This window comes from Silene latifolia, chromosome 2 (genome assembly GCF_048544455.1).
Source record: "Silene latifolia isolate original U9 population chromosome 2, ASM4854445v1, whole genome shotgun sequence".
NCBI classification, from domain to species: domain Eukaryota; kingdom Viridiplantae; phylum Streptophyta; class Magnoliopsida; order Caryophyllales; family Caryophyllaceae; genus Silene; species Silene latifolia.
Genome location: NC_133527.1, coordinates 172,333,753 through 172,345,925, shown reverse-complemented (window position 1 = coordinate 172,345,925; position 12,173 = coordinate 172,333,753). Strand labels below are relative to the sequence as shown.

At 34.6% G+C, this 12,173-nt stretch overlaps 1 protein-coding gene across 3 annotated transcripts; it reads left to right on the top strand.

The window, feature by feature from the left end:
- Positions 1-3,668: 3,668 nt before the first annotated feature.
- LOC141643374 (histone deacetylase 14, chloroplastic) lies at positions 3,669-9,251 on the top strand. 3 transcript variants are annotated; one of them, XM_074452512.1, is made up of 9 exons: positions 3,669-3,921; positions 4,850-5,119; positions 5,709-5,783; positions 6,304-6,405; positions 6,580-6,651; positions 6,985-7,041; positions 7,417-7,668; positions 7,995-8,176; positions 8,695-9,251. In XM_074452512.1, exons 2-9 carry the CDS (start codon positions 4,892-4,894, stop codon positions 8,993-8,995), a joined length of 1,269 nt encoding a protein of 422 aa, XP_074308613.1. In that variant the 5' UTR covers positions 3,669-3,921; positions 4,850-4,891; the 3' UTR covers positions 8,996-9,251. The 3 variants fall into 3 exon arrangements, with proteins under 3 accessions (XP_074308613.1, XP_074308612.1, XP_074308611.1); XM_074452511.1 differs by having other exon boundaries at positions 3,742-3,921; positions 4,887-5,119; XM_074452510.1 differs by having other exon boundaries at positions 3,765-3,921; positions 4,881-5,119.
- Positions 9,252-12,173: the final 2,922 nt, after the last annotated feature.

The window sequence follows — 12,173 nt, the reverse complement described above, 5'->3', positions numbered from 1 at the left end:
ATTGGGACCAAATATACGGACATTCATTAGATATACGATAACATATGAAAACATACCGATATATTAGATATACGACAACTAATGTGCTCTAGTATAGTTGACAGGGTGACATTAGAATTAAAAATATAAACATTCATTAGATATTCAACAACATGTGATGATAACTAGTTAACAAGGTGACATTAGCACCAAAAACTATACTCCATAAGATTCAAACATATTTACTACACTTCAAACTTATACAACAATATTCAACTTAAGAATAATCAAACACCATACTCTATACGATGACAATAAAAACTTCACTCATTAACAACATTAATACCATAGAAAATCTTATTCTAATAATAATAATATTATGCCCTAAGTTCTTGGCAACGTACATGCAAGTATATTCTTCATATGTGGTGTCTTCTTTGATACAGTTTTTCTTATAGAGACATGGGGCAACCCATCCACCATTTTATTTCTTATAAGTTTTTGTTTTTGTTTTGATAGTAATTTTTTTTTTTTACAAATTTTGTGAATGTTAAATGTGATTTTAAGAGATTTTGGGATGTAAAGATTGAAAAATGAGATGAAAGAATGGATAGGTGAAATGATTAATAATGGAAAGAAGAAAAATATGAAGGTGATGTGTGATGATGGGAGACAATTGCATTAAATGCAATAGTGTAAAGTTAAAAAATTGGTATCAATACTATATATTAAATCCAGAAACCAAGGGACTTCCATGTAGTTAAAGAAAGTTATACAAATTAATTATACTATATAGTTTTAAATCACCAGCACCGTGTGATGGACCCGATTAAGGGATCTCAATGCAAATATTATATAGTTTGGGTTAAAATTAAATTATATAGAAGCTTGGTAATTTTCCTAAATATTAGTAAAAAACTAAAACATGGTCAATTTCCTTAAAATAAAATAATTAATTAAGATGGTCAATTTCCTTAAAATAAAATAATTAATTAAGATGGTCAATTTCAAGGAGACTAAAAGAAAGAAGATGTTTGGTAATTTTCCTAAATATTTATAGAATACTAGAAGATGGTCAATTTCCTTAAAATAAAATAATTAATTAGTATAAACATGTACACTTATGCTATTAATTATTATCATCATAAAATTATATATTAAATTTAAAATCTATGCAATTTTATTAAACTTTATAGTTTATTAGATGTATAGAGATGTTAATTATTTAACATACAAAAATATAATATAAGTAGCTTATAAATCTTTCAAAAAAAAAAGTAGGTTATAATTAATTCAAGTTAGATTCCATAATATATAATATTGCATAATTGTTTCGATTTGATTTAATGCATATATGTAATATATTTATATAAATATAGAATCCTCTTAAAATTGCATGCCTAAGTAGTAAAAGTAATTTCGTCAGTAAAGAAAAGAATTATAGTAACATTAGATATAGTTATATGATAGTAATCACTCATTTAAATAGTAAAAGTAACAATATTATCAGCGAAATTAGTGAAAGTGGTAGAAATAACAACAGGAGTAGTGAAATCAATATTAATGCGGCAATAGTAAAAGTAACAATAATTACGGCGGGAGTAGTGAAATTATCAATATTAAAGCGGCAGTAGTGACAGTAACAATAATTATGGCGGGAATAGTGAAAATAACAATGATTACGGGCAAGTAGTGAAATGTTATTACTATTGTTCCATTAATAAGAGTAAAATATTAATAACGGGAGTAGTGAATTTGCCTCAAAATTTATTTAATCGTAATTTTAGGATATGTCATAAAAAAATATACATTAATGATAAATTTATGGGTTATGCAACTTTAAGTAATTTTATTTAATGAAAAAAAAATTTAATGGTAAGTAGAGGTAGCCCGGGCGAAGCCGGGCACCAATACTAGTACTATATATTAATTCCAGAAACCAAGGGACTTCAATGTAATTAAAGAAAGTTATACAAATTAATTATACTATATAGTTTTTAATCACTAGCACCGTGTGATGGACCCGATTAAGGGATCCCAATGCAAATATTATATAGTTTGGGTTAAAATTAAATTATATAAAAGCTTGATAATTTTCCTAAACATTTGTAAGAGACTAAAACATGGTAAATTTCCTTTAAAATAAAATAATTAATTAAGATGATCAATTTCCTTAAAATAAAATAATGGTAATTTTCTTAAATATTTATAGAAGATTAGAAGATGGTTAATTTCCTTAAAATAAAATAATTAATTAGTATAAACATGCACACTTATGGTATTAATTATTATCATCATAAAATTGTATATATTAAATTTAAAATCTATGCAATTTTATTAAACTATATAGTTTATTAAATGTATAGAGATGTTAATTATTTAACATACAAAAATATAATATAAATAGGTTATAAATAATTCAAGTTAGATTCCAGAATATATAATATTGCATAATTCTTTCGATTTGATTTAATGCATATATGTAATATATTTATATAAATATATAATCCTCATAAAATTGCATGTCTAAGTAGTAAACGTAATTTCGTCAATAAAAAAAGAATTGTAGTAACATTGAATATAGTTATATGATAGTATTCACTCATTTGAATAGTAAAGGTAACAATATTATCAGCGATATTAGTGAAAGTGGTAGAAACAACAACGAGAGTAGTGAAATAATCAATATTAATGTGGCAATAGTGAAATTATCAATATTAATGCGGCAGTAGTGACAGTAATAATAATTACGGCGGGAGTAGTGAAAGTAACAATCATTACGGGTATGTAGTGAAATGTTATTAGTATTGTTTCATTAATAAGAGTAAAAAATATTAATAGCGAGAGTAGTGAATTTGTCTCAAAATTTATTTCATCGTAATTTTAGGATATGTCATAGAAAAATAGATTAATGATAAATTTATGGGTTATGCAACTTTAATAATTTTATTTAATAAAAAAAATTAATGGTAAATAGAGGTAGCCCGGGCGAAGCCGGGCACCAATACTAGTTAAACTAATAATGAAGTACACAGTAGCCTGCACATCACTTTTTTTTTTGTCTGCCACTTCCACCTTCTACCCGATTCATTTTCATCTAATATGGTATGTATTCGACCCGTCGCAAGCTTGCGACGGATAACGCCGTCACAAATGAGAATTTGTGATTTCTAAAAGATATTGTTTCCTTGTTTTGCTAATTGTTTGCTCTATAATTATTTCAGAATCTTTGGTTATTACTAAACTAAAATTGTGATTAAGCTAATTGATATATGGGTTTTTCTTTCACATAATCAATTTAGAGAATATTTCCTTAATTGTTTATTTCCTAACTTTGTTTACGTTTAATCGTTTAAATAACATTAACATAATTATGTTGATATTTAATAATGAATAATTTAGTCAATTTCTCTAAAAATGACATGTGGCAATGACACATGGCGATTATAGAGGCCACCGGTTTCTGCTTTAATATAATATATGATTCCAATATGACTCGATTTTCTCCAATCTAACCCGATTTAATACCCCCAAATTAACATTTACCGTAATCACTTGGTACCGGCAGAACTATAATATACACAACTCGACTCGAACTGATTCAGTTCATATTCAATATAACCGTTTCTTTTATCAGGTCTACTCAACACGAGTTAGAGCATATCTTGTAAAAAGAAAGTGAAAAATTAGAGAAACGGGTGATAAGAATTGAAAAGAGGTTTGGACTAGAAATAGTGAAGTGTGTGGATAACCCAGAATTCTGTTCGCATGTGGCACTTTCTAATTATCTAGTCTTTGAACTTGTATCCCGGGGCACTCTGGAAACTGGCAAGTGCTATATGACATGTTCTTGGCTTCATAAACCACAAAACCAAGTAACCAACCATTAATTTGCCATGGAGCTCCAACTTCAATCCTTCAATCGTCCTTTATTATCCCAAAGTAGTATCCTCTTTACCCAATTTTCTTACTCCCTCCCACCCCGACCAAACTACCCACTTTTCAAATTTCTCCGCATATTTGTGGGCCGCGGGTAGTTTGGTATGGATGGGAAGGAAGTTTTTTTTTTTTTTCATTTTTTTTTTCATTTGTTGGGAACTTGTACGAGATGTTATCATGTGCCCATGTTTTACTAGGCTTCAAGTTTGATTAACTGAGTAGTTACTGTTTGACATATTGTTATTTTCAATAGGGTCACTTCAGTAAAATCTCACATGGTTTTACAGTAAAACCTGTGTAAAACGGTTGCGGCTTTGAGTTAGTTAAGTAAACAGCTGATTGTGCTCTCTTTGTTAAGTATGGACTGTTTGATAGATGATGAGGTGAACAGTTATATGCATTTGTAATTGTTGGTTTGCAGGAAACATTATTGATGCTGCATCTTGTTAGTTGAAGACCTCCTTTGTTTTCCTATGCATTGTTTTGTTTAAGGAGCCTATTTAACTTCCTGCTGCTTAAGATTAGAATTCAACATAGATAAAAGAAGATATTTAGCCGAACAAATCACACATACAACCACAATGATACGGAGTATTACCTTAGGGGAATCCAGTGTACGCAGACTTACGGCCTTACCCCCGTATTAAGACTGTTTACTAGCAGACGAGTGACCCTTAATGAAAATTGCATTGAGAATTGCATCAAATGGCTACTAATTCACTATAGAAGCGCAATAATGAGTTCTTTGGCTCCATTAGAAATGGAAAATAGCATAAGAACTAACTACACATGAAATAAAATTTTCAAGGATTCAATGGTCACAACGCAATGCTCATATATTGATATATACAGCGACTACTTGAGTGTTAACTGACAAGAATTTGCCTTAGCTACAATACGCTGATCAAAGTTCCTTCTTTTGTTTGTACAGTATAAGTAAACTGAAAATAATTTTGCTGAAGATTTAGGAAATATGCAGCATTCAAGTATCCATACATTGAGCAATTGGAGGCGTTTCTTCAAGTCAGGATCCTGCATTGGTGTTGCAAGGAATACATATTTCAAGAACCTGGTCTTAAAAAGGCGTATTTCCATTTCTAGCTCATATAATGTAAATAAGGAGCCGCTTGTACCTTCTGATTTACAGCTAGCTAGTGCTAAAGTGATCTACAGTGTTGCTCCTGCTGTTGGTCATAACCAGGTATATTATTAACTAACTTTGTCATTTTTCTTTACCTGTGTTTGTAAAACCACTCTGCTTATGCCTTTTGCTTTGTTGCCGATGTGGTATTGATTCCGAGGCTTTAATATGTCCGGTGTTTAGTTTGGTGTGCTTGAGGAAACACAGTTTTTTGGAATTAAATACAGTATTAGCTTAGATTTGCTTTCCTCAAATGTCCAAGCATCTCTGATTTGTAGACTAGCTTATGAGTATGTCCAATGTGTAGACTAGCTTGCTTGAGAAGACAGTTTTTCAGAATCAGATACTGATGCCTTGTGAATTATGTCTGATGTTTAGACTGTCTGTTGAGTGTCCAATCGTCACCTTCTACTTTGGATTTGTGAGAGACTTGCCTTCTTGCGAACATTAAATTAACGTTGACCCTTATGGGAGATACATATAAGCTTAAAAGATGAAAAAGCTTTTGAATATGATTGGATTTGAGGACATAGAATATGAACCGATTCTCAAATATTGTCGTTGTTCGAGTGTGAACCATGAATATATGATAAAGGATCCTTGAAGGCACTGTGAGTCTGTGATAACTGATAATTGCGTTGTTGTACAGGAGTCACATCCAGAATCAAATCTTAGAGTTCCAGCAATTGCAGATGCTCTTGAACAGATGAAGCTCACGCCGAAGGTACTGTGTTTGTCTAGGTTTTTATGTTGCAAGTATGCATTTATAGCCTGATTTCCGTACTCTTGAATCTGGATCATGATTTTGAATATTGGGCATGACATCGAACACGACTGAGTCATCAAGGTTTTGATGATAAATACAAATCCTGCAACGACTGTATTTTGAGGCGGTATCAGCCGGATTTATACGAATGACCAAGATCAGGCCGCGGCAACCGATTCCAGAATCACGTCTGGAATCAAGTCTCAGACTGAGATTTAATGCCATGTTCTAGACCATATTTTTATGCTTAAAGTTCTCTCGAGTTTTTCACAGTGCGGGATTTTGGTTGCTTTGGTCCCTCTTCTCTTGATTGCCTTCAATCTCCTTTCTTCATCTCGTCTTTGCAGAATATATGCCGACTATTGGATTTCTATTCTATCTTGTTCTTTAACTTCTCTAATTTCCAATATGATCGTCTTTCCTCTGTCTTTTCATTTTGCCTGATTTTGTTGCTTAATTTTGACCAATTTTATTGCAGTATCGTTCTTCAGAGATTATTGAACTCAAAAATTTTAAGCCGGCTTCAACTGAAGATGTTATCAGTGTCCATGAAAGCGCCTATGTATTAGGCCTTGAGCAGGCAAGTATATTAACTAGTTGCTCTCAGTTTTACTTATGGCTTATGCTTCTTTTCATTGCAATGTAGAACAACAACAACAACAACAACAACAACAAACGCCTTTTCATTAAAGGTTCAAATTTAAATACTAAGCTTTGGTGCTCAAAATTTTGATTTGGTATCCCATGATTGTAGGCTATGGGGAAGGCGTCAGATCAAGGGCTCATTTTAATTGAGGGGTCTGGACCCACGTATGCTACTTCCTCCGTAAGACATCTCAAGCTTCTATGTGACTTATTCTTCTGCTATCTGCATTTACTGCCATTTACTTGTGTCGGCATCGTTTTCAAGCCTGTTACCTCACTAAATTTGCCAGTTCGTCTACTAGAAATACTTGATTTATGTCTTAAGAATTGGGAAAACTCCTTGAATTGGCTGTCATCTACTATTTCCTTCATAATGTAACTGTGCTTCAGTGCTTCAACTTACAATTTCTATGTCCATGTGGTCCACATTTCATCTTCTTCCCAAGAATATTTGCCTCAATTTTTCTAATTAATCGCAACTTCTCTAAACTCGAATCATCTCACTGCTATGCAGACATTTCAAGACTCGTTAATAGCCGCTGGGGCAGGACTGGCGGTTGTTGATTCAGTGGTAAGGCCCAGCTATACTTCATTGTGTTTCTGTCTTCTTTTAAGTTATCATCAGACAAACTACTGTTATATAGTGAGAAAAGCCAGTCAAAGATGATATCGCTGTGAGTTGTGACTATCAAAGTCAAATGGAAAAAATATAAACTGGATAAAGGGAGTATTATTTTGGTTGGGAAGACACGCACTGGGAAAATGATAGCGTGAAATTTTGATATTTTGTAGGTATTTCTTTCCCTGAGGATGCTTCAAAACCATTATATATGTATTACAAGAGCATACTCTTTCTGCAACAACTTTTTTTTTTTTGAAAGGTTCTGCAACAACTTCGAATTTCTCAACTTCTGAGTTCTTACTAAATTTCATCAGGACATTTTAGGTGGCTGCATCTAGATACTCTGCTGAGCCTCCTGCTGGGTTTGCGTTAATAAGGCCCCCTGGACACCACGCAATTCCAAAGGGGCCTATGGGATTTTGTGTTTTCGGGAACATTGCCATTGCAGCACGTTATGCTCAACGCGTACATGGATTAAAGCGTGTTTTCATCATTGATTTTGATGTACACCATGGTAATGGCACTCATGATGCATTCTATGAGGACCCTGATATTTTTTTCCTCTCTACTCATCAGGTACCTCTATACTCTTTTTCGCTTTGCCTATGTTGAATATTACATCTAACTCATTCGAGTTTCATATGCGAGTCTCATACATTGATAAAAGAGAAGAGAGCTACTTTTTAAACCAATGAAATGAAATACTCCTATTACCAGTTGATTTTAAGATGAAACCTCTTTAGGCTTATGAATTGGAGTATTGGACCAGCCCAGACCCTTCCACGGATTTAGTTTATGAGCAAGATGGCATGAATGTCCTCCAAGGCTCTAATGTATCCCGAGCTTAGTTAGTTGCTTTCAGATTGTATACTTCAGTGGACTTACTTTCTCTCCTAATATAGGATGGGAGCTACCCGGGTACTGGTAAAATTAACGAGGTTGGTCGAGGCCAGGGTGAAGGCGCATCATTAAATTTACCACTACCCGGAGGATCTGGAGATTTGGCTATGAGGACCGTGTTTGATGAGGTTATAGTGCCATGCGTCCAAAACTTCAAGCCCGACATAATCCTTGTATCCGCTGGGTGAGTTGCAGCAATCTACTTTGATTTTACTATGGTCGACGGAGTACATCTAATCAAACAAGCAATATTCTAGTGTCAGTTCTTAAGTTGATGAACCAGAGTTAATGAGATTGTTTCATGTTTGGTTCATGGAGTCGCTGAAATAGAATTTAATAGATACTGGAGGTGATTGCAGATCTGAACACTTCAAGTGAATCTCTATCTTATAATTCATGCCTTAATTCCTTCAAACAAAAGTCGTAAAAGTTGTTTTCGTGGTTTATACAACCAGACCAAAATAACCAGTTTGAAAATGACCCTAGTCCGTCACCATTAACTTCAAAACCACATGGCCTTGAACTTACCATACGTGAAATGACCGGACACACTGCACTCAAAATAACCCGGGCCTATAATGATGATGTACACTGATAATGATGGATTAGATCTTATTGCACCTTTTTTTCTGATGAACTAGGAGTTTAGGACCCTTTCATGATGCGTCTTAATGTAATTCTTTCAATTTGATGTGTTGGCAGCTATGACGGGCACGTCCTGGATCCTCTAGCAAGTCTCCAGTTTACAACAGGAACTTACTACATGCTAGCTGCAAGTATTAAACAACTTGCCAAAGAAGTATGTGGAGGCCGCTGTGTATTCTTCTTGGAAGGAGGATACAATCTCAAGTCTCTTTCATATTCTGTAGCTGACTCATTCCGTGCATTCCTTGGCGAGGCCAGCCTTGCATCTGAATTCGACAATCCAGCCATTTTGTATGAAGAACCTTCCACCCGAATCAAAGAAGCCATTCAAAAGGTGAAGGCTATTCATTCCTTGTAATCAACCATTCGTCTCAAAATCAACTTTTCACCGTAAGTCCCTTGTAAAACCGTCATACTCGCATCAAACTTATCTAACAATTACCTTGTGTATAGTTGAAATTAGAAACTATCCATTATAGGTTACTTGGTTGTATATTTACGGAATCAAACACCATGAGATATATGATGTGTATGTTACCGTCATGTTTGTACTTTTGTTAAGAAATTACCGGATTGTAATTCTGTAAACTATCCAAATCAAAATTTGTTTCTCGGTATTGACTAGCTAAAATATGTTGGTACCACCTCGTGGTAAATTTGAGAAGAATCGGAAAATTCACGATTTTTTTTCGGACGCCAAAATAAGGTAAATGTAACTGTATTGTAACTGGAGATGACACTGTATGGATCTTCAGTTATATCATGGGTACGAGTGTACGACAAGGGATTTGGAAATTGTTTTACATGACCACACTATAAAAGGAAAGGAATGCTTTCTTTTTTGACGACAAAGGGTAGTTTAATTCGATACGTTTAAGTAGTGGCGGACTTAAAATTTACGTCTTGGGGATGCACTTTTATGTGAGCAAAGTATTATATATTTTCTATAAAAATGTTATTAAATCTCAATCTTAATACTTTTTTCCAAAAAAATAATGGCTGAGCACTCCGAATGTTATATGCCTGTTCGTACATTCTCAAGTCTCAACCCTCCCCTGATTTTAAGTATAGTTCTTGCTTCTTTGAAAATGGAAGTTGCACCCGGCCGTGTTAGGGAAGAAAATTTTGCAACGGAGTGATCATATCGGTCTTGAATCCTATCAAGTAGGATATTTAATTTAGCAATTCAAATGATTAATAATTCAACTTATGAAATATCTTAGCTTTTAATGGTTAGAAGGATGAGAGAGATTTTAGAGAGAAAAAAGCTCTAAAAACCTAATTAGGGATCATAATTACTGTAATGACAAAATATAAGATCCCTAAATCAAATAATCCTAAATCAAACAATAATAATAATAGATCATCAAGTAATAATAATAATACGAAGTATCATTATACTAACACAAAAAATCAAAAAAAACGTAGTAGATACGTCTGTTGGAAGTACGAGTAAGGGCAAATCCAAATCACCGCATGTTGCTCGGAAGATTAATCTAAGTCTCACTCCGTTGGACTTGGATGTGATTCCGGAGGATAGCGAAGAGGAGGAGGAGGAAGCTCCTGGGTATGTTGTTGAACAGCAGGAACCGCGTCTCAAACCGACAACTGCTGATGTTGAAGGTGAGATTAATTTCTGGTCTTCGGCTGTCTACTGTTACATCTTAGGTGCAAATCCTCCGCCTAGTGTGATTTCTGGATATGTCAAACGAGTTTGGCAATCGTATGGTATTGATCGAATCTCTTTCTTACCGAATGAGATCTTTTTGGTCCGTTTTAAATCCAAAGATAAACAAATGGAAGTGGTTAATAATGGTCACCTAATTTTTGAAAATAAACCAGTTATAGTCAAAGAGTGGAGTCCAGATTCTGAGTTAATTAAACATGATGTGAAATTAATTCCAATTTGGATGAAACTGTATGGTTTGGACATCAAATTTTGGAGAACTGAGTGTCTCGGGAAGATAAGTGGTTTAGTTGGAAAGATGTTGAGATGTGATGAAGCTACCAGTCATAAGACCTTCCTTGGTTATGCCAGAATTATGGTGGAGGTTCAAATTGGACAACAGTTTCCCACTGAAATTGAGTTTATTGATGAAGTAAAGGAAGACTCAGAAGGTAACTGTTGTGTATGACTGGTTACCTTTGTCATGTGTTAAATGTAAAGGGATGGGGCATGTTGCTGCCAACTGCAGGAAGGGTGAGGGAGGCCAAAAGAAGGTGTGGAAACCTAAGGCTAAACCAGCTTCTGCTAAAGTAGTCACTCCTAATCCAAAGCCTGTTCAAAAGCCTGTCTCTCCTGTTGTTGTCACTCTTGTGGTTCAGCAAGCAACTCCAGGGACTCAGACTCCTGTGGCTGCTCCGGCTGCTGTTGGAGAGTCCTCTGCTATGGGTGTTAATCCAGCTGAGGGGGGGCCTTCCCTCCCATGAAGGTTTATTAGTAAGATGCTTAAGAATGATAATGGGGGAGTCTAGGCTGTTTACTCCTAGAGGGATCACGTTTATGGATGCTTTGACATTATCAATTCAAAAAGCAAGAACTGAGGGTAGGAAATTGCTAACTCCTGAACCCTCTACTGATCATGGGTAGTATGGGTTTTTGGAATGTTCGTGGTCTGAATAATCCAATAAACAACAAGAAATAAGGTGGTTCTTACACCAGAATAAGATTGGGTTATTTGGTTTATTAGAGACAAAAATGAAAGGTAGTAATTGGATCAAGGTTAGGAATAACATTTGTGAGGATTGGGCAATCTGCATAAATAATAGTACTCATAAAGGAGGAAGAGTTTGGGTGTTGTGGGATCCTCAATTGTATCAGGTGGATATCTTGGTGTTACTGCTCAATGTATACATTCAAAAGTCTTTGACAAGTCTAGGAAGATTGTTTTCTGGCACACCATGTTTTATGGGTTTAATAAAAGTTTGGAGAGGGAACCTTTATGGCAAGCTTTGAAGGTTTTCTCTTCTTTGATTTCTGGCCCATGGCTGGTGTGTGGAGATTTTAACAGTATCACTGAAACAAAAGATAGAATTGGAGGTGCTGAAGTGTCTTGAGTTGAGATGGCTCCCATGAGAAGGATGTTGGTAGATTGTCAGTTACATGATATGAAGACTTCAGGTTCTTATTATACATGGCATAACAAACATGAGGATGCAACTAGGGTATATAGCAGGATTGACAGGGTCTTGATGAATGATCAATGGTTTGGAAGCTTCCCTGAGGCTGTTGCTACCTTCCTAACCGAAGGCTTATATGACCACTGTCCCTGTTTGATCAATACTGATGCCATTTTTGTGAAGAGGAAAGCATCATTCAAATATTATAACATGTGGCCTTTGTCTCATGAGTTTGCCTCTACTGTGGAAAACAGTTGGAATAAGGAGATAAAAGGTACTCTAATGTTTAGAGTAGTGCAGAATTGAAGAAACTGAACCAGTGTTACAGCAGTTGAAAAAGATCAATTCAGTGATATTGAGAACCTCACTCATGTTACTGAGTTGGCTTTAAAGCACTTTCAGAAGCAACTTAGCCA

Coding starts and splice junctions, on each gene's coding strand:
- LOC141643374 (XM_074452510.1), top strand. CDS start 3,876: ATGGAGCTCCAACTTCAATCCTTCAATCGTCCTTTATTATCCCAAA. Junction 5,120..5,708: donor CTGCTGTTGGTCATAACCAG/GTATATTATTAA, acceptor GTTGTTGTACAG/GAGTCACATCCAGAATCAAA. Junction 6,406..6,579: donor ATGTATTAGGCCTTGAGCAG/GCAAGTATATTA, acceptor CCATGATTGTAG/GCTATGGGGAAGGCGTCAGA.